The 23513-nt window shown below is 41.1% G+C and overlaps 1 protein-coding gene across 3 annotated transcripts in view; it reads left to right on the forward strand.

The window, feature by feature from the left end:
* The window catches only part of LOC137614420 (secernin-3), a 58362-nt gene that overhangs the window by 817 nt on the left and 34032 nt on the right, over positions 1 to 23513 (forward strand). For 2 of the 3 annotated variants that reach the window (XM_068344227.1, XM_068344228.1), the window contains exons 2-5: positions 5324 to 5491; positions 7782 to 7969; positions 17428 to 17627; positions 18188 to 18388. In XM_068344227.1, coding sequence (XP_068200328.1) covers positions 5324 to 5491; positions 7782 to 7969; positions 17428 to 17627; positions 18188 to 18388 — 757 coding nt within the window. Of the gene's footprint in view, positions 1 to 5323; positions 5492 to 7781; positions 7970 to 17427; positions 17628 to 18187; positions 18389 to 21628; positions 21724 to 23513 lie in introns of all 3 variants that reach the window. The other variant, XM_068344229.1, reaches the window with a different exon arrangement.

A 23513-nucleotide genomic window follows, 5' to 3' on the forward strand; every position in this document is an offset into this window, starting at 1 on the left:
ACAGGGAAGGATCAGCAGAATGTCCTTTTCCAGGGAAAGTTTTGTTTAGTAGGATTTAGTTTTCTGTGTCCTACATAAAAGGCTAAAGGATTACTGTATATTTCACATTTTATTTATGGACAGGGAAGGATCAACAGAAAGTCCTTTTCCAGGGAAAGTTTTATTTAGTAGGATTTAGTTTTCTGTGTCCTACATAAAAGGCTAAAGGATTACTGTATATTTGACATTTTATTTATGGACAGGGAAGGATCAACAGAAAGTCCTTTTCCAGGGAAAGTTTTATTTAGTAGGATTTAGTTTTCTGTGTCCTACATAAAAGGCTAAAGGATTACTGTATATTTCACATTTTATTTATGGACAGCGAAGGATCAACAGAAAGTCCTTTTCCAGGGAAAGTTTTATTTAGTAGGATTTAGTTTTCTGTGTCCTACATAAAAGGCTAAAGGATTACTGTATATTTCACATTTTATTTATGGACAGGGAAGGATCAGCAGAATGTCCTTTTCCAGGGAAAGTTTTAATTTGTAGGATTCAGTTTGCTATGTCCTATAAGGAAGGCTATGCATGATTGATCAGAATTTTCTGCCTTAACATGAAAGGCTAAAGGATTACTGTATATTTGACATTTTATTTATGGACAGGGAAGGATCAGCAGAAAGTCCTTTTCCAGGGAAAGTTTTAATTTGTAGGATTCAGTTTGCTATGTCCTATAAGGAAGGCTATGCATGATTGATCAGAGGGTCGAATGGGGAGTGACTCGAGTAACGAAGAGAATATTATAGTTTGGACTAATATATTTTACAATCTATCAAAATGATCCAATAGTTAAAGACATATGTAGATTTTTAAAGCATACCTTTGATATATATTTTTTTATTTCATCTTTTTAGGCATGAACTTTGATCTTGAATTCAGGACATAGTACCTGTAGGGGTTATCAACTAAGGCAGTATGATCATGCTGTTTCATTATATCAAATCAATTAGTTTATTGGATTTATTGGAGCCTTTGTGGTTGGTTGGTACAGACCGGGTTGGTAATTCAGTAATGAAAATGTCAACAAGTACATAAACTTAATCTAAGGTTCCCCTCCCTACCTAACCTAACGTAGGAGCCATGTCCTTACCTACTGCGGCTGGCATAGACCGCCTGACCCTTAGCTTAACACAAGACTAAGTCAAATCCCTGTGCTTGCTTCCCAAGTAACTAGTTCAGAGAGTACGAAACAGAGCCGCTAGATTAGTAAAAGGGCTGCACAATAGGGAAAGAGTTACTCCTGCACTAATTAAATTACACTGGCTGCCGGTAAAAGCGAGAATTGAATACAAGCTACTCTTACTAACGTTTAAGATACTGAACTCAAAATATCTAAAAGAATGCCTAAACAAACTAGAACTAGAAACAAATGTTAACATAAGACACATGACTGACAAACATAGGTTATCTGAACCAAGAACAAATAGTAAATTTGGTGAAAGGGCTTTTAGCTACTGTGCGCCTAGACATTATAATAAATTGCCAACTGAAATGAAGGACCTAAAGGGAGCAATTGAATTTAAGAATAAACTAAAGACATTACTTTTCACAAGATCATATGATTTGGAAGATGCTACAATCAAGGAATTGTATAAGTTATAATGAAAATGTTTCGTTAGATGATTAATATGGACCCGCCCGAGAAGTAGTTCACTCGACTTCAGTGGAGGGTTGGATTTAAACCCAAAACAAGCAAAGTAAAGTACAGGACAGGGGTCTTAGACATGTCCTTCCTCTTGCATCTGTTTATGGTCTCTCTATGCCAGTTTATACCCGCAAACTTTCTTAGTTTGTCAATCCATTGTTTTCTTTTTCCTCTTCTGCCAATTTGAATCTCTAGGGACCCATTCCGTTATTCTTAATGTCCATCTAATATGGGTTGTTCTCATTATTTTCAAAGGGTCACCCCTGACGAGATACAGTAACACTAAATCATAACATTTCATAAAATGTTAAACTCGCTTCATGACATTGTCTTTTAGATCAAGATAAACAACCTTTTCCCAATACTTTATTTTACTTTATTTTAACCCTTTTACCCCCAAAGGACGTACTGGTACGTTTCATAAAAGCCATCCCTTTACCCCCATGGACGTACCGGTACGTCCTTGCAAAAAAAATGCTATAAAAATGTTTTTCATATTTTTTGATAATTTTTTGAGAAAATTCAGACATTTTCCAAGAGAATGAGACCAACCTGACCTCTCTATGACAAAAATTAAGGCTGTTAGAGCAATTTAAAAAAATATATACTGCAAAATGTGCTGGGAAAAAAATAACCCCCTGGGGGTTAAGGGATGGAAATTTCCAAATACCCCGGGGGTAAAAGGGTTAAGGGCTGATCATCTGGTCCTGTACAGCAGGGGAATCCTAGGTCGTTCTCATATTTAAAGGGTCACCCCTGACAAGATAACACTAAATCATAACATATTGTAAAACGTTAAACTAGCTTCATGACATTGTCTTTTAGATCAAGATAAACCACCTTTTTCCAATACTTTATTTTAAGGGCTGATTATTTTGTACTATACAGCAGGGGAACCCTACTCTCTACAGGACATCCACGGTCGTTTTATGATATTCTTTGGGGAGCATTTAACATTTCACAATGCGTATTATTCACTTACTGTTTGATCATCAATGTCAAAATAAAGAAAATCAATTTGACGACTAATGAGAAAGTTTACACCTGTCCCGACCAGCCACATATACCCCAGTTTCAGAGTTCCAAATTGATTTGTTAGTACGCAATTCAAATTAAACACTACTTTTAAAGGGCTGGCTTAGAGTGAAGCTCATCCAAAACTTGCAAATCGTAGAGCTTTTCAGCATTACCACTTTTATAGAATGGTTTTTGTTAATTAAGAAATAAAGATGATGAACAATCAAGAAATAAAGATGAACAATCATTGCTATCACATCATTCCAATCTAGTCATGTAAGCATAGGGAATATAAGCCTGAATTGTTTAGGTTAAAAGATGATAAGTTTAGTTTTAAATCGTGATAGATCCCTGATAAAAAAAACAAGTAAGTGTTATGTCATATATGGGACGGTGTTTTGAAAATGAATTTAACCTTCAGTATCTCCACCCAGCGAAGTTGGAAGGTTATGTTTAACCCCCTGTTTGTGTGTGTGTACATTTGGAAACGGCTTCCTGACCACAATTTTAATCGTCCTGTGCTAATTTTTATGCATATACTTTGGGATATCAAAAATCATGAATCTTTGACACTGAACTGCACCATATCTAAAGAGTCTCTTGAGAAAGTATCGTACTAATTCTGCCATAATTAACAAGGTTATTGCATTTTTTTGTGCTAGAGGTGTATGGTACTACAGGGGTCATCATAGTTATGCGACACCATGTACTCGAACTCACGGTAGCCTGTGATAAGTACGCTATTCTTATAGAATAGGGAAAAATATCACACTATAAATAGTATGTTTGGCAGCTCAATACTTTCATTGTCTCAGTGAATACCAGGAACCATTAGTGTAAAGAATTCTTGAGCCTTATGCTCTTGGTGTAGTCTCACTTTTCTTGCTATTTATAGTGCTAGGGACTCAGGACTCCACAAGGGAATAAACGTTCAGCTGGGTTCCACAAGGGACTAAACGTTCAGCTGGGTTCCACAAGGGACTAGAAGAGTTGAAAGACCCATGCCTACATGGCTGAGGACTATGAAGTGCAGAGTAGGAGATAATGAATGGAGAAGTATTGGATAGCTCAAGATAGAGACGACTGGCAAAATCTAACTGAGGCTCTTTGCTTCAATAGGCGTAGGAGGAGATGATGATGATGAACTGTAGTGGTATCCTTATGTGTAAAAGCAAAAGAAGAATCATATCTTAAGTATAGGGAAAAGATAGCTCTTGTAAGACTGTACTAAGCAACAAAGTGGGAGGTGGCACCACCTGATACCCTCACCTTGAATGAATAGTACTCCCTTGGGATGCGAGGGGTCTGGGTGATTTGGGCCGTGTATGCGGTAATTAGCAGAGAGCGCGGCGAGATGTTGATCACGTCGCGACCAGAAACTTACTGGCGATTCGACCTGAGCTAGCACGCTTCCCGACCCCGGGTCACCTCAGGGCACGTACCACACTGCCAGAGGTTGACCCCGTAGAAGAGGGTAAACTATACAAAAAGCTGGTCGGTTAGGTAGAGTTAACCAGTAACTCCTAAGAAGGTAGTTCTAGGTAAGTATGTTAGGAAAAATACAAATTACTTAAAAATTTGTGATATTAAGTTTAGTTATTTTCAAAGTAATTGAGAATAGTTTGTAATTATCATTGACAATGGAAATAATATTAAATGCAAATATTGTGATATGTTTCTCTTCGTATTCTTGTTGCAAAACTTTGAGGGCCGATATCTCGACATTATAGTTATTGATATTCAAAACAACTTTTCTCCATTATCTTCAAAGATACTGTATTTCAAATCCAAAGACATTGTTGGAAAGAGCAATAAAATCGCTATAATTTAATCAGCGGATTCTTGTGTTTATGTAAAGTGGTTAATGTGGAAGTTTTCTATACATGGTATTCATCTTCAATATCAGCAGTTGAAGAATTACTTTAGTTTTTCTCTTGTTAAATTAGATTTTTAGTAACAATACACCGATATATTTAATTTTAACCCTTTTACCCCCAGGCTATTTGGAAATTTGAAACCCTTAACCCCCAGGGGGTTATTTTTTTCCCAGCACATTTTGCAGTATATTTTTTAAAAATTGCTCTAACAGCCTTAATTTTTGTCATAGCGAGGTCAGGTTGGTCTCATTCTCTTGGAAAATGCCTGAATTTTCTCAAAAAATTATAAAAAATATGAAAAAAAAAAAATTATAGCATTTTTTTGCAAGGACGTACCGGTACGTCCATGGGGGTAAAGGGATGGCTTTTGTGAAACTTACCATACGTCCTTTTGGGGGTAAAAGGGTTAATAAATATGGAAATTTCCTAGGAATTTGTTGAAAAATAGGAAGGATAAATTTTCCATGCATCTTTTTTTTTTTTTTTTCTTCCCTGGTATATTTAGCAGTATTTATGCCTTAGAAATGGTGCTAGAGGAGCATTTCACTGGGCGACACAGGTTCCTCGCCCAGAAATAGATTTTTCCTTCGTCAAAATCCCTTACAGTATATATAAAGTTATTTTACAGTGTAGTTGCAATACAAATGAACCAGAAAAACTTAAAGGGCTAAATCAGTATATATACACAGCCTACAGAAGAGTTTTTATGTAATGTATTGCAATTTCAAAACTGCGTTTTACTTTCCAGATGTCTCCTCGACCTCCACCCAATTCTTGCGACACGTTTGTGGTTCTTGGGGACTGTACGAAAGGTGGCCATGTCGTCTTTGGCAAGAATTCAGACAGGCCAAGCGAAGAAGTTCAGGAAATTATATATCGCCCACAAATGAAGAATGAAGAGGGATCTAAACTCCAGGTAAGATATTTGATGATGGGGACTCATGAATTTATGAAGACGGTAATAAATTACTACATTAAATCTGGTTCGTGTATGCTACAGAGTTTGCTTTTACAAGTATCGTAAGTTTTCCTTTTATTTGAGTGAAACGGGTTATTTATTTCTGCTTAAATAAGAAAAATGATAAAGCAAAATGAAGTAAAAACTTTACTAGAAGGGCTGGATTGATGGACAAGTTTACGCTCTTAAGAAAATGTAAAGATTCGCATATTATTATTATTGTTATTATTATTATTATTATTATTATCATTATTATTATTATTATAATTATTACTTCTTGCTAAGCTACAACCCTAGTTGGAAAAGCAGAATTCTATAAGCCCAGGGGCCCCAACAGGAAAAATAGCCCAGTGAGGAAAGGAAAGAAGGAAAAATGAAATATTTTAAGAAGAGTAACAACATTAAAATAAATATTTCCTGTATAAACTAAAAAAACTTTTAACAAAATAAGAGGAAGAGAAATCAGATAGAATAGTGTGCCTGAGTGTACCCTCAAGCAAGTTTCAGATCATTGCTAGGCAGGCTTACTCCTTTGGAGAACGTGTAAGGTATAGTATGAAGAGTAATTTGCTAGTTATTGATGCTAGACAGGCTCACCCTCTAGGAAAAACAAGTTAGAATGTAAAGACATGTTGGATCATTTCTATAAAGATTCAATCCTTAAGAATGGAGAGTTGAAATTCAAAGACTTGCTTGCTAGCTGTGAATCGTTGCTAGACAGGCTTACTCTTCTTTACTTAATTTACTTTGATGGCTGCTTTTCCGGTCCCATACAGCAGGGGAACCCCACTATCTACAGGACCAACACTGTCGTTTTACCGTGTTCGTTCAGAGTATTCAACGTTTCATATCGCGTATTGTTCATTTACTGTTAAATCGTCACTGTCAAAAGGCTCATGAAATAGGAAAGTCTTCAGTTTCCCCTTAAAAGGCTTAATGTCTTCAGTCATTCGAATGTTTCGTGGGAGCTTATTATATAGTCTCGGGGCTGCATGTGAGTTAAAGTTTGAGTAATTTCTTTGCTAATTGTGGATTACTGTACTGCTAGACAAGGTTACTTTTTAAGAAATGAAGTTAAAATGTAAAAGTTTACTTGATAGTTGCAGAGCATCACCAGACAGTCTCATTCTTGAAGAAAACCAGCTGAAATGTAGAATAGCTAGTTGTCGATCACTGGTAGACAAGCTTACTCTACTGAATAATGGTGCAAATTTAAAGCTTTATTATTATTATTATTACTAGCCAAGCTACAACCCTAGTTGGAAAAGCAAGATGCTATAAGCCCAAGGGCTCCAACAGGGAAAAATAGCCCAGTGAGGAAAGGAAATTAGGAAATAAATAAATGATGAGAATAAATTAACAGTATATCATTCTAAAAACAGTAACAGCTTCAAAACAGATATGTCCTATATAAACTATTAACGTCAAAAACTACTTGCTAGTTGTGTATCATTACTAAACAGGCTTACTCCACTGAATAATGGTTAAAATTTAAAGTCTTGATTGCTAGTTGTGGATCACGACTAGGCAGATTCACTCGAGGAAAGCAAGTTGAAATGTAAGGATTTGCTTACTAGTTGCTATTCATTGAGACAGACAGACTCACAATTCAGTTAAATTAATTAAATTATTAAGATTTACTGGTTAGTTGCAGATATTTGCTGGGTACACTCATTCTTCAATAAAACGAGCTAGAATATAGATTTACATACTTTAAGGGCTGTTTTTCTGGTCTTATACAGCAGGGGAACCCTACTCTCTAGTCATGGATCATTGCTCAGGAAAAGGATTGAAATTTAACCCTTTTACCCCCAGGCTCTTTGGAAATTTCCAACCCTTAACCCCCAGGGGGTTATTTTTTTCCCAACACATTTTGTAGTATATTTTCTTTAAATTGCTCTAACAGCCTTAATTTTTGTCAGAGAGGTCAGGTTGGTCTCATTCTCTTGGAAAATGCCTGAATTTTTTCAAAAAATTATCAAAAATATGAAAAAAAAAAAAATTTATTGCCTTTTTTTGCGAGGACGTACCGGTACGTCCATGGGGATAAAGGGATGGCTTTTGTGAAACGTACCAGTACGTCCTTTGGGGGTAAAAGGGTTAATAGCTTCCTCATTAGATGGAAACCACTAGTTTTTAAGTTTTTGTTGCTGGTAAAAAAATGCTAGTTGCTTGGTGCTACTTTACTTTTAAGAAGCGCTGCTATATTTTTACATTTCATTGATGATTTTCTTTCTTTTTTTTCCAGTGTACCTATATAGAGATTGATCAGGTAGGGCACACACACGCAGTTATTTTAAGTAAGCCATCGTGGATGTGGGGCGCTGAGATGGGTGCTAACGAACACAATGTTTGTATCGGTAATGAAGCGGTGTGGACTAAGTTGGAAAGCAATGAAGATAGCACTGAAAGACTATTAGGAATGGATCTTGTGAGGTGAGTGCGATTAGTTTCGATGTTACTGTTGCATTGCTATTTATGTAGAAAAATCAGTTTACAAGAACTACTTTTAAGGTGTAGTAAATGCACTGTAGTTCAAATACTGTATGCTTTATTGGAATGTAGTTATAGAGGTTATATTTACTGTTGAAAATTCCTGAATGGGAGCTAACCTAACCTTTTGGAGTTGATTTTAAGCACAGTTTCAGTCTCATGAGTTTTAATCCCATAACTGCAAAAGGTTAGAGTCTTTCTACACTACTACTATTATTATTATTATTATTATTATTATTATTATTATTATTATATTAATTACAGTATTATTATTTTCAATATTAATCTTACCCGGTGATCATGTAGCTGCAACTCTGTTGCCCGACAGAAAAAACCTACGGTCGGGATACGCCAGCGATCGCTATACAGGTGGGGGTGTACAACAACAGCGCCATCTGTCGAGTAGGTACTCAGGTACTTCTTGTCAACAAGAACCAATTTTCTCTCTGTCGTGCCACCGGCAAGACCTACTTGATACGCTGTTGTTTCTGGAGTTGATTTCACGCTATTTGGTGATGTATTCTCTCTAGATATTAGCTTTCGCTGTACAGGAGTTATTATCATTACCTTATCAAGCTTTTTTGATTAGATTTGGATCATTTGTTGACGACTTGGATAGATTTTGGATTCCCCCCTTTGGCTAATTCAAGATGTCTGACCATACTCAAGTCCCCAAGTACAGGCAGTGTAGCGCTAGGGACTGTTCTAGGCGTCTTCCGAAGGCCTCTATAGATCCTCACACCGTTTGTTCCAATTGTAGGGGTAAATCCTGTCAATTGGAAGATCGATGTGAGGAATGCGCTGGGCTTTCGGAATTCGATTTTAATGAATTCCTTAAGAATGCACGTAGGCTAGAGAAGGATAGGATCAGGAGGAGTTCGTCTCGCTCTTTTGATTTTTCCTCTCCCCATGCCCCTCAACCTATTCCTTCCCCTGTAGTGGTGACTCCCGACCCTTCTACTAGCTCTCAGCAACCCTCGATGGCGGACATGATGCGTGCCATTCAGGCTCTTGGTGACAGAGTGGAGTCATTAGCTATGACCGCAATCAACTCTTGGCCGATGTCAAAGAGTTGAAGGAGAAAAGTGCAGTGGGAAGTGTAGTGAGTGCAAGTGCGGTGAAAAGTGTCAGTGTCAGTGTTACGCATGAGGGTGCATCTGTTCGTGCCAGTCGTCCTCCCAGTCTGGGACCTCTTGCAAGCTCCCAAGCCCAGGGGAGAAGCAATGTCGAAGGACCAAAGGGTTCGACAGGCCTTGATCAGCGTACAGATGTACCCTCAGTGGTTGCGGACGTATCTTGCAGAGATCGTCCCATCCACAAACAGACGAGTGAGCCCATTCATTCCTCGTCTGTGGAAGTTTCTCGGCAGAAACGCTGGACCAAGGTCTCACGACCTCTCAAGCGCAAGGTCCCTTCCGAGCGCGTCCAACGGCCCAGGTGTAGCCACTGGGTCAGTTCGGACTCGCCACAGTCTTCCGAAGACTGCACACCTCCCAAGAGAGGTAGAGTGGTTCCGCAGCAGGCAATCACTCCGTCTGTTGCCGCACCAACCGCTGTAGACCCTAAGTGGTCTATGCTGCAGTCTATGCAGACTCGGCTAGCTTCATTCATGCAGGAGTATCGTGCTGAGAAGGTTGACACTGCACCTGTTAACCTACAACCTGCCACGGTTGTGCGCTCAGCAGACACTGCGGCTGCCTGCTCCCACACTCCGGCTGTGAGAGCTCCACCACCGATGCGCAGTCGACTCTGCCAGACGCATGTTGACGTTAGCCGACGTGCGGCACCCTCCGTTGACATGCGTGAGCTACCGCATCAGCAGTGGGAAGGTGCTGTCAAGCTGCCGTGTTTTGACGCAATGCGGCAGTCTCCGCAACCCACGGCAGTCCCCACCACGCACCATCACTCCGCTTTTGTTGTTGCCAGCTCTCAGACTGACCAGCAGCGGCATGATGTTGGATCCAGTGCAGCTACGCATGCACCCGTGCTGCCGGATTCCGCCGTTCAGCTTTCTTCTCCTCATTTGCCGCTTCCTCCTCAGCATTCGGATGAAGGAGTCTCTGATGACGACGAAGCTGCGCATTTGGACGATCAACACTCCGACATAGAGGAACCCAAGACTACGCCTCCCTCCTTAGACTTTAGGAAAGTCCTTGCCCTGTTTAAGGAGTTGTATCCGGACCAGTTTGTGTCTGCAACCCCGCGCTCACCTCCCTCTGAGTTCGCTTTAGGCATGCAGTCAGCAGCTCCTGCCTTTACGAAGCTCGTACTCGCGCGCTCATCCAAGAGAGCTTTAAGGGTACTGGGAGAGTGGTTGCAGTCCAAGAAGCAACTTGGGAAGACATCCTTCATCTTTCCACCGACCAAGCTTGCTTCCAAATCTAGCGTCTGGTATGCCACGGGAGAAGATCCCGGCTTGGGAGTTCCTGCCTCTGCCCAGGGCGACTTCTCAAGTCTGGTAGACTCTCCCCGCAGACTGGCTATGAGACACTCCAAGATTTGCTGGACCTTTTCGGACATGGACCATCTTTTGAAGGGAGTTTTTCGTGCGTTTGAGATCTTCAACTTCCTGGACTGGTGTTTGGGAGCGTTAAGCAGAAAGACCTCCCCTTCGGATAAGGACTCTGCCATGCTCATCATGTCATGCATGGACAAAGCCATTCGGGATGGGTCTGGCGAGCTTGCGGCTTCGTACGTGTCTGGAGTTCTTAAGAAGCGAGATCACCTTTGCTCCTTCTTGTCGGCGGGGATCACACCATGTCAGAAGTCAGAGTTGATGTTTGCTCCGCTTTTCAAGTGTCTCTTTCCTGAAGAGCTGATCAAGGGGATTGCCGCCTCGTTGATCCAGAAGGATACCCATGACCTGGTGGCGTCATCCGCACGTAAAGTCACAGCTTTACCTTCCGTGCCTAGACCTAGGATGGACACACCAGCGTCTAGGTTCATTCCGCCCTTTCGTGGCAGAACCTCCAGCAGAGGAGGTACCCGTGCCGATAGTCAACGTGGCAAAAAGAAGAAGGGTTCCAAGTCCTCAAAAGGCAGAGTCTGACTGCCAACCTCTCCAGACAGCAGTGGGAGCCAGGCTCAAGAACTACTGGCAGGCCTGGGAGAACAGGGATGCAGACGCACAGTCTGTGAAGTTGCTCAGAGAGGGGTACAGGATTCCATTCTTGCGCAAGCCCCCTCTAGCAACTACTCCCATCGACCTCTCTCCCAGGTACAGAGAGGAGGACAAGAGGCTAGCTTTTCAGCAAGAGGTGTCTCTCTTGCTACAAAAGGGAGCGGTAGTCATAGTCCGGGACCATCAATCCCCGGGCTTCTACAACCGTCTCTTCTTAGTAGCGAAGAACACAGGAGGGTGGAGACCGGTGCTGGACGTCAGTGCTCTAAATGCCTTTGTCACCAAGCAGACGTTCACCATGGAGACGACGAAGTCGGTGCTAGCATCGGTCAGGAAGGAAGACTGGATGGTCTCGTTGGACCTAAAGGACGCGTACTTTCACGTCCCCGTCCATCCAGACTCCCAACCTTTCCTAAGGTTCGTCTTTGGAAAGGTCGTTTACCAGTTCCAAGCCCTGTGCTTTGGCCTAAGCACGGCACCTCTAGTGTTTACCAAACTGATGAGGAATATTGCCAAATTCCTGCATTTGGCAGACATCAGAGCCTCCCTCTATTTGGACGACTGGCTTTTAAGAGCTCCGTCAAGTCGTCGCTGTCTGGAGAATCTCAAATGGACTATGGATCTGACCAAGGAATTGGGTCTCCTGGTCAATATAGAAAAGTCCCAACTCGTCCCATCCCAAACTATAGTCTACCTAGGTATGGAGATTCAGAGTCGAGCTTTTCGGGCTTTTCCGTCGGCCCCCAGAATCAGTCAAGCCCAAGAATGCATCCAGAGCATGCTGAAAAGGAACCGATGTTCAGTCAGACAGTGGATGAGTCTAATAGGGACGCTTTCATCGCTGGACCAGTTCATCGCGTTAGGGAGACTCCACCTCCGACCCCTTCAGTATCACCTAGCTGCTCACTGGAGAAAGGACATGACGCTAGAAGCGGTCTCAGTTCCTATATCCGAAGAGATGAAGTCTGCACTGACTTGGTGGAAGAACAGCATTCTTCTCAAGGAAGGTCTACCACTGGCTGTTCAGACCCCCGACCACCTTCTCTTCTCGGACGCATCGGACACGGGCTGGGGTGCGACACTGGACGGTCGGGAATGCTCGGGCACGTGGAATCCGGATCAAAGAGCACTTCACATCAACTGCAAGGAGCTACTGGCAGTTCATCTGGCCTTGAGAAGCTTCAAGTCCCTCCTTCTAGGCAAGGTGGTGGAGGTGAACTCCGACAACACTACAGCCTTGGCGTACATCTCCAAGCAAGGAGGTACTCATTCGAGGAAGTTGTTCGAGATCGCAAGGGACCTCCTCACCTGGTCAAGAGATCGAAAGATATCGCTTGTAACGAGGTTCATTCAAGGCGATATGAATGTCATGGCAGACCGCCTCAGCCGGAAGGGTCAGGTCATCCCTACAGAGTGGACCCTTCACAAGAATGTTTGCAGCAGACTATGGGCCCTGTGGGGTCAGCCCACCATAGATCTGTTCGCTACCTCGATGACCAAGAGGCTCCCAAATTATTGCTCACCGATTCCGGACCCAGCAGCAGTTCACGTAGATGCCTTTCTTCTGGATTGGTCCCATCTAGACCTGTATGCGTTCCCCCCGTTCAAGATTGTCAACAAGGTACTGCAGAAGTTCGCCTCTCACGAAGGGACACGGTTGACGTTGGTTGCTCCCCTCTGGCCCGCGAGAGAATGGTTCACCGAGGTACTGCAATGGCTAGTAGACGTTCCCAGGACTCTTCCTCTAAGAGTGGACCTTCTGCGTCAGCCGCACGTAAAGAAGGTACACCCAAGCCTCCACGCTCTTCGTCTGACTGCCTTCAGACTATCGAAAGACTCTCAAGAGCTAGAGGCTTTTCGAAGGAGGCAGCCAGAGCGATTGCCAGAGCAAGGAGGACATCCACTCTCAAGGTCTACCAGTCAAAATGGGAAGTCTTCCGAAGCTGGTGCAAGGCGAATTCAGTTTCCTCAACCAGTACCTCTGTAACGCAGCTAGCTGACTTCCTTTTACACCTAAGGAATGTAAGATCCCTATCAGCTCCTACGATCAAAGGTTACAGAAGCATGTTGGCAGCAGTCTTCCGCCACAGAGGCTTAGATCTTTCCACCAACAAAGATCTACAGGACCTCCTTAAGTCTTTTGAGACCTCAAAGGAGCGTCGGTTAGCCACACCAGGTTGGAACTTAGACGTGGTTTTAAGGTTCCTGATGTCAGCAAGGTTCGAACCGCTTCAATCAGCCTCTTTTAAAGATCTCACTTTGAAGACTCTTTTCCTCGTTTGCTTAGCAACAGCTAAAAGAGTCAGTGAGATACACGCCTTCAGCAGGAACATAGGTTTTACATCTGAAACGGCTACATGTTCCTTACAGCTTGGTTTTTTAGCTAAAAACGAGCTCCCTTCTCGTCCTTGGCCCAAATCGTTCGAGATTCCAAGCCTGTCCAGTTTGGTTGGAAACGAACAAGAGAGAGTACTATGCCCAGTAAGAGCTCTTAAGTACTATTTAAGACGTACAAAGCCATTACGAGGACAATCACAAGCTTTATGGTGTTCTATTAAGAAACCTTCTTTACCGATGTCGAAGAACGCAGTTTCTTATTACATCAGACTTTTGATTAGAGAAGCCCATTCTCATCTGAATGAGGAAGACCATGCTTTGCTGAAGGTAAGGACACATGAAGTTAGAGCTGTCGCTACTTCAGTGGCCTTCAAACAGAACCGTTCTCTGCCGAGTGTAATGGATGCAACCTATTGGAGAAGCAAGTCAGTGTTCGCATCATTTTACCTTAAAGATGTCCAGTCTCTTTACGAGAACTGCTACACCCTGGGACCATTCGTAGCAGCGAGTGCAGTAGTAGGTGAGGGCTCAACCACTACATTCCCATAATCCCATAACCTTTTTTAATCTTTCTCTTGAAATGCTTTTTATTGTTGTTTTTGGGTTGTACGGAAGGCTAAGAAGCCTTTCGCATCCTGGTTGATTTGGCGGGTGGTCAAATTCTTTCTTGAGAAGCGCCTAGATTAGAGGTTGTGATGAGGTCCTTTAGTATGGGTTGCAGCCCTTCATACTTCAGCACCTAGGAGTCGCTCAGCATCCTAAGAGGATCGCGAGGCTCAGTAAGGAAGACGTACTTAAAAAGGCAGAGTAATGGTTCAAGTCGACTTCCTTACCAGGTACTTATTTATTTTATGTTTGTTATTTTGAATAACTGCTAAAATGAAATACGGGATACTTAGCTTCTAATGTTAACATGTATGCTGGTCTCCACCCACCACCCTGGGTGTGAATCAGCTACATGATCATCGGGTAAGATTAATATTGAAAAATGTTATTTTCATTAGTAAAATAAATTTTTGAATATACTTACCCGATGATCATGAATTTAAGGACCCTCCCTTCCTCCCCATAGAGAACCAGTGGACCGAGGAGAAAATTGAGTTCTTGTTGACAAGAAGTACTTGAGTACCTGCTCACAGATGGCGCTGTTGTGTACACCCCCACCTGTATAGCGATCGCTGGCGTATCCCGACCTTAGATTTCTGTCGGGCAACGGAGTTGACAGCTACATGGTCATCGGGTAAGTATATTCAAAAATTTATTTTACTAATGAAAATAACATATTATTATTATATTAATTACAGTATTGTTTCTTATTAATACTGGGTTATTTGTAAAGTGTTATTCATATAAACCCATCTATCACATATAACCATATTCTCTTAATGATTTTAGAACTAGAAGTAAAGGGAATCATCCTGTTCATTTGGGCTTTTGTGACATGCAACTCCTTCAATGGTAGAGCAGTCACTAGCTTTGGCGTGTATGTCCTTCCCCCCTACTCTAGCAAATGCCCTTCTCTACCAATAGGACCTATTGGTATTTTGTCAGTGGAACTCCAACAGTCAGAATTTGAAAGGGACTTTCTCAAGACCATAAACCTCATTTGTGAATGTAACTCCTTTGGCAAAGCAACCCAGTAGTACCGTGGGCTCTGGTATCTTCTTGTGCAGGATGTGCTGTGTGAGGTTTTTTTCCTTGCCTCTGGCATGTCAGCATAAGTACTACATTCCTGAGGATGTCTAGGCCTGCTCTCTACAGGTGAACTGTCATCTTGTTTAGACTGAGGAACAACTTCCTTTTGGAGAGACTTAAAAAAGGGGATATTCTTTTCCATTGCTTAAGCCTTTGTATGGAGTTAGTTGTTATGGGTTTCATTCAAGTATTATCATACTTGGAACCCCTGGCTCTGCCTGATGGTGGACCAGACTTTTCTTCGGGTGTCGTCCAAGAAAGGCAAAGTTAAAAATGTTGGTAACATTAGGAGGAAAGGTACTAACCTTTTTCCCAGATTAGTCTGCTGACCAGTGAGTGAACCTTTTCTTCAGGAGACATGATATAGTTGACAGTCCCTATCCAAAAGGGGTTTTGATCAAGAGCACTCTTTTCCTTTGTAATGGGTAGGTGCTGGGACCCTTCTTGTGCTAGCCTATTGGAAACGTCCCGCTAGCCTATTGGAAACGTCCCGCTAGCCTACTGGAAACGTCCCGCTAGCCTACTGGAAACGTCCCGCTAGCCTACTGGAAACGTCCCGCTAGCCTACTGGAAACGTCCCGCTAGCCTATTGGAAACGTCCCGCTAGCCTACTGGAAACGTCCCGCTAGCCTACTGGAAACGTCCCGCCAGCCTACTGGAAACGTCCCGCTAGCCTATTGGAAACCTCCCGCTAGCCTAATGGAAACCTCCCGCTAGCCTATTGGAAACGTCCCGCTAGCCTATTGGAAACGTCCCGCTAGCCTACTGGAAACGTCCCGCTAGCCTACTGGAAACGTCCCGCTAGCCTACTGGAAACGTCCCTGCCTGGAAATCTGTTAGATGAGAATTTGAGACTATCTAGCTCAGTAGTTTTTAGTAGTGTCTGCAACCTCATCATCCTTGTGAGCTAGGGATGGGGGGATCCTATCTGTTAAGTCGTCGGCAGCCTATTATGTGACCCTTCCTGGAGAGGGGCTTGGGCACTGATCATATGTATATACGGTCAGTCTCTAGCCATTATCCTGTCTCTAGGCCATATCCTTGTCCCTTGCCTCTTCCATTCATGAGTGACTTATAAACCTTTAAGGTCACGGTTGAGAATAGGCAATCTGAGGCTTCTTTATTTCACTGTTTCTTGGTAGTCTTTTTTTTCTAGAGAGGGCCTGGAATTTTCCAAGCCCTTCCAGGTAGGTGGAAAAAAGGAGCTGACACCGAGGCTGGTTCATCAAAGCTCCCACTATCGCAAGTAGCTGGAAGAGAGTGATGCATTTGGGTAATGTGACTTCAATGGATAGTGGAGTCTTAGGTTAGTCTGTGTCCTTAAGGATAAGTACAGACCTCATTTTATTGGACTGACGTCCTCCCCTCCTCTTGAACTGACTTCCCCAGCCTGGGGACAGTCACAGAGGATATATTTTTTTTTATTATGACCCAATGTTGCTATTCAGCACATTGTATAACTACCTGAGCTCTTTTTGACAGAAATGTATCTCAACTAAGGTTCATGTTTTGCTTAAAGTTTAAGTGTTTTGACTATTATTCCCCCTTTTATTTCTCTGCCTCTCTTTCGTCCAGCAACCCAAGGTTGTGGACATGCTTATCTGCACTGATGTGATGGAGATACATAGTAGATCATCGTATTTGTGGCTCTGACTTTTATATTTATATTTCTCATATCATCTTTGGGTCTAGTTATAATGATATTGATACCTACTGAGCTTACCCTTACTCTATCATTCATATATTGAAGGCTCAGGTTCCAAAGAATTTCTTAAAGTAGGGTTCCATCAAAGCCGTACTCCCACACACCGCTCCATGAGTGTAAACAAACTATCCTTGTGTTGATGGCAAATTTTAAATTCTGGGACACACTGTTGAATTTGGTCTTAAGTAACATTTATGGACACAATTTCATAACTAAGACTCGCTAGTTTTAGCATTTAGTTGAGATTTAGCTATGTATCCCTATAGTTGACTTCAATTAGGTACAGTTTATTATGTAATACTTGTAATTATATTAGTCGTGATTTATGCATATTTCATTAGTTAGTAGTTCTCATCTGTGTCAGCCATTTTTTTTTAGAAGCTTTTCTCTTTACAGTATACATGGACACATTTTATGTGAAGGTTTTGAAATGGATAGGATTTTTGCTGCAACAGAATATATTATGGTAATGATGGTGGTGATGGTAGAATAATTAGTTATAGCTACCTGTTCTGCTCTTTGAAACAAGATTTTCTTCTTCAGATTGGGTCTGGAGAGAAGCAACACGGCAGAAATGGCCGTGGACGTCATCACCTCTCTGTTGCAAGAGCATGGTCAGGGTGGCCCCTGTTCTGACACTGAAACTAGCCTTATATATCACAATAGTTTTCTAATCTGTGACCCTCAAGAAGCATGGATCTTGGAAACTGCTGGGAAACACTGGGCTGCGGAACAAATAAAAAGTAAGGGAATACAATATAGTACTGTAATGTGTATTTGAGAATAATTCAATAGGATTCAGGATATCCATGTTAACCCTTTTACCCCCAATGGACGTACTGGTACGTCTCACAAAACACATCCCTTTGCCCCCATGGACGTACTGGTATGTCCTTGTAAAAAGCTGCTATTTACATTTTTTTTGCATATTTTTGATAACTTTATGATAAACTTCAGGCATTTTCCAAATGAATGAGACCAACCTGACCTCTCTATGACGAAAATTAAAGCTGTTATAGCAATTTAAAAAATATATATTGCAAAATGTGCTTGAAAAATATAAAACGCCTGGGGGTTAAGGGTTTGAAAGTTCCAAATAGTCTGTGGGTAAAAGGGTTAAAACTGAAAAGAGTTTGTTAATTTTTTTTGTTGGAATTGCTAATGTTTGTTTTTGGTTTCAAACTCTACAGGTATCCTGTCATTTTGAAATATTAGCCGTAGTTGATTTTACAGTCTGGGTAGCTTTTTGTTGCATAAATTTCCAGTACCAGGTACTAATTAAAACTTAAATGTCCCTTTTCAGCTGGTTATAGAAATATTAGCAATGCGTTGAGTATTGGTTCAAAAATAGACAAAATGAGCGATGGCTTGAAAGAATTTGCTCAAGAGAAAGGGTGGTGGGACGGCTCAGGCGATTTCCACTTCGCCAGTGCCTACGGCGCATCGGAAGCCAATGGTCGGAAGGAAGGCGGAGAAAAACTGCTGGCAAAGTTCTCTGAAGGAGGTAAGAACTTTCTGTAATCCTCAGTTTTTATCTTGCAATAGATTGATGGATATGGAACTATTTTTAAAGGCATCCTTGGGAAACTGGTTCTGTTTTATATATAACACCATTTAAATGCTTTGAAACAGGGAAGCTGCTGAACTTAGGACTAGGCCTATTTGTAGTTCGGTAATTATGGGTAGCGGTAGTGTTAAGGGGAAATGAAATTGCTATTTCTTAAACACAATCCTATTTAATCATAGGATTAAGAGATTATTATACAGTACTGTACATGGTTTTTGAGAAGACTAAATTGGTAGCTTGATATATTCTAATGCATTCATTAACATAATTTGTAACCTAAAGCATACCTAATTGATATAACAAGGTTGTCCTTCTAAGCTTCATGTCAGTGTAGGTTATTAGAAATTTAAACACACACACACACACACTCTCTCTCTCTCTCTCTCTCTCTCTCTCTCTCTCTCTCTCTCTCTCTCTCTCTCTCTCTCTCTCTCTCTCTCTCTCTCTCTCTCTCTCTCTCTCTCCACAATTTCTTGTAAAAACTGCTTTTGGCTTTCTCTCTCTTTTACGCTTTTTACCACCCTCCACTTCTTATAAAAAACGGCTTTTGGCTTTCTCTCTCTTTTACGCTTTTTACCACCCTCCACTTCTTATAAAAAACTGCTTTTGGCTTCATAATTAAACTGACATTCTTAAACATTTGAGCACTAAGAATTGCATTTTCTGTTATTCTTTATATATTTGTCAACACCACTTGCTCTTGTCAGTTTTTAGGAGAGAGTACACTTCATGAAGGAATCATCATAATTTCCTCAGGGTCCTCCTTATGCTCATTTTCATACTTAGTAATTGCTTAGAATATTTTGTCATCCACACACAACCGATATGAACCTCAAGGTTCTTTCATTAAGACCTTTGGTAAATAGAAAGTTCATTTGGAATGTTCAATGATGTCCATCTAAATCTCTTCATTCTTGTTCCTGATGACATAAGAACAGGTCTCTTGACCTTTACTGGTCTCCTGTAAGTTATCTCGGGTCTACTCTCAGTGAAACCTTCCCTGAATTTCCAGTTAGAATTCTGGCCAGCGCATTGAGAACTGAGTTTTGCACAATTACTCTGGTTTAACATTGTCTATTTATCTACCAAGACACGTCCCCAAATTTTGGGTGTAGCCTACATCAAAAAAATAAAAAAGGGACTTTTCTTCTCTTCGCTCCTCCCAGCCTGACGAGAGATTCAGCCGAGTTTGGTTTAGCATTGTAATGAGATATTTTCTTAAGTATAAGTTCGATTATTGTCTCTGCTTCTCCACTAACTATAGAATCCAGATGCTTCGACCCTCCCCCCTGTCTTATCCTTTTTTGTTGTAGGTCTTAGATGGTTGCTATGAAATAGTCTCTCTTATTGACATAAGTGATTTGTGCTGTTCAGTGCTTACTTTACTATCTACATCTTCTTTATTATTGATCTCCAATTATGGGATATAAATATAAAATTGCTTAGTAACTTAACACTTACAGTACTGTACATGTCAAGGTTTTTTGCTTTCCTTATTCCATGTAGGTTGAGAGACGTGACTCATTATCTATATATATTCCCAAGGTCTCTCCATGGGTACTGGAGGTATCAGTCCCCTTTTTAAAGTATTCATTTTCTATCATTTCACATCTTAATTTAAATCTTAGAATGTATGTGAGTACTGTAATGGCTTTGGGGCGAAGCAAAAGATTTTTTTATTTACAAAATAAATTAATTTCTTTTAATACATCCATACATATACCAAGGCACTTCCCCCAATTTTGGGAGGTAGCCGTCATCAAACAAATGAAACAAAAAAAGGGGACCTCTCCTCTCTACGTTCTTTTAATACAAGTCCTATATTTTTACTTATCCATTTATCTTTTTCACTCATACCAAATGGACATTGTAGATATGTACAGCCTCCTTCCTTGTGTGCTCAGTATTGCATCAGTATCATGTATGAAGTGAATACACTTTTGCTAGGAAAGGAATCTCCCAAACCTTAGCCTTGGATATTTCCCCCCTGCATGTGTCGTACTATTTGCCATATTTGTTTAAGAGAGTGCCTGAAGTGTTAGTAACAATTTTGTGTGTGAAACAATCTAATTATAAGAAGTGGGTTGAGTAAAACTATTAGGGTTTACACTTCTTTTGAAGCTATTTGTTTCATAGGTGTAAAATATTGATTTGCAAAAATTTCTCTTCATCTTTCCAATGATTGATGGCAGTGATAGCTTTTTATTTTTCTTGCCAAAAGTGATGGGACCATTGGCTGAATATATTTGCTTCTTCCAATAAGATAGTCTTGTATATTAATATACAGAATTAACCCATGCATTTGCGATTATGTAATTAGCCTAACCCACTAAAATTGCCAAACAAAAACATCTTTTAACCAATCTATAATTATGAAATATTCTAATTTTTTTATGTATGCATTATTGTATTCTGTAGTACAGTATAGAGGAAATGTTAAGTACCTCTCAAGTTTGGTACTGTGGTAGTTTTTCTATATAAAATCTTAAAATGCCTGACATGGAAAGAGATTGATAAATTATCAACTTCTGTCTTGATTATACAAATGTTGGTATAAAATTAAATTAGATCATTGATGATGTTTAATCCTTTTACCCCCAGGCTATTTGGAAATTTCCAACCCTTAACCCCCAGGGGGTTATTTTTTTCCCGGCACATTTTACAGTATATTTTTTTTTTTAATTGCTCTAACAGCCTTAATTTTTGTCATAGAGAGGTCAGGTTGGTCTCATTCTCTTGGAAAATACCTGAATTTTCTCAAAAAATTATCAAAAATATGAAAAAAAAAATTTTATAGCATTTTTTTGCAAGGACGTACCGGTACGTCTATGGGGGTAAAGGGATGGCTTTTGTGAAACGTACCAGTACGTCCTTTGGGGGTAAAAGGGTTAATATATATTGGAGTTATCTATATATTTTACATATCACAGGATACAAGCATTCTTATTACTATACTGCATCACCATTGCATTAATAAAAAAAAAATTATCTATGTTTAGATAGAGATTTACAAAGGACTTGCCAAGGATACCATATAGGAGATGAATATCCTAACCTTTATTCTAACTTATCATGAACATGCATTCATACAAAGGATATCTTAAGTCTAACTAATGTGTGTGTGGAACAAGTGAGTTGTGGAAATCTTAACCAGTTTTAACAAATTATACTTTTCAGGCAAGTTTGGTTTGGAGTCTATGTTCAGTGTTTTAAGAGATGACGAATCTGGAATTTGCATGAGTAGTGGCTCGTTTGTCACCACTTCTTCGCAGGTAGCTCAATTCTTAAAAGTACTTGGACCTAACAAAATAAGAGACTTGGCAATGCGGTGGTGTCGATCTAATCGGTATTTGTTCCTACACGATATACGAACCATCGTCCTTTGGTTAGGAAGATTGATTCAGCACGAGCTGGAGACTGTCGTCAGAATTGTTAATGAGCGATTAACCAGCTGGTGGAAGGTGTGGTCGAGAAGCCCTACCCTTTTCCCCAGCTGGAGTAGCTCGCTTTTGATTTGGCTGCTGACGAGTATATGTGTACTGTCAGCTCCTTAACAGATTTTTTAATTTTCTTTTTCTATTATTGTTATTCAACAGGTTTTCTATTACGCCAGGACTAATGGTGACCTTGGTGGCTCCCAGATGGCCCTTTGTCAAGGGTTTTCTCAATCAGCTACCTCTTCTAGTTGAGGTCCTCAGAGAACTACCCCAGTGATCCACTCCTATCTGTCAGCCGCATCTTCACCGGTACCACTAGTCCGAGAAGTCCTTTGATCTTCGTTGGTAGAGGTTATCCAGCATCTCTTCCGAGCAAAAGGCTTTTTATGAGGCACTTCAGAGATGTCTGGATACCTGCAACGGCCCTCTTCAGCTGTCTATTTGGGAAATTGGGTCATCTTCTGCGATTGGTCTTGTAAGAGATGCTTGTATGGTTGGAGCAAAAATAGTCCAGATTGCATATTTCCTCATCTTCCTTTGCCAAGAGAAGCACTTCTCAGTCATGGCTGTCACATCTACTGATCAGCGTTGGTGATGGTGTATCGACTGAAGGGTATACTTTAGACCTCTCTGCTTCTTGGGAGTTGTCTATGATCGTTACGAGCTTCAAGCAGTCTTGCCAACCCCAGTACCTCAGGCCCTTGGAGTTGGACGAGACTCAAGTCCTCCAGGCTCTTACGCATACCCTGTATGAGGCTTTGAGGAAGTAGTCAGGCAGAGATCTGACTTTCAAGACTGAATTTTTGCTAGCCATAGCAATGGCAAAGAGGGGAGGCAAATTGCAGGGACTCTTTAGTTACCCACGCTGAGGGATAGAATGAGGTTTCCTTCAGTTTGTGGCAGAATTCGTGGCTACAACTCAAACCTTGCTGTCCATGACCCCAAGTTCAAGACCACCATCTCCTGTAGATTGGTGATTGAGAAATTCTTTTGTGTCCTGTTAGGACTCGGCAGTGCTATCTGAAAAGAACCCAACGCCTCAGGCTTAACAGGACCAAGAAAGGCATGTCAAGGAACACTATCTCTTTCTGGCTTTTTGAGACTGTCCTGAAAGAGAAAGCCTCGACCAGTGAGAGTTTGAGCTACTGTACCAGCAAGGACCAAAGCTCACAAAGTCAGTGGTATAGGCTCCACTATAACTTTTATAAGAAATCTGTCAGTGAGCCAAATGAAGAAGACTGTAGTCTGGAAAACACAGACTACCTATATGGTCTTCTACCTACGGAATTATGCTTACAATTGCCTTTATACCTTTGTGCTTGGCCGTGTGGTGGCTGCTCATGTAGTTGTGTAACCAGCCAAGCTCCCACATGGGACAGGACGCATCACATCGATGGTAACATGTAGATGTAGATCTTGAATGAAAAGTAGAATGGCTGCCTCTTTTCCTTCAATTTTCCATCCTCCCTCTCTGGGACAAAGCCGTCGAATAGTTATATACTGGATTAGAGCTCTATTTTTCATATCTAAAGAAGTCTCCCCCATCCCCCCTAAATGAAAAGGAAGGATTGTGGATTTTATATCAATCTATTTACCATCATATAGGTATATGGTTCCAACCAGAT

The sequence above is a fragment of the Palaemon carinicauda genome, chromosome 20 (genome assembly GCF_036898095.1).
Source record: "Palaemon carinicauda isolate YSFRI2023 chromosome 20, ASM3689809v2, whole genome shotgun sequence".
Taxonomy (NCBI): Eukaryota; Metazoa; Arthropoda; class Malacostraca; order Decapoda; family Palaemonidae; genus Palaemon; species Palaemon carinicauda.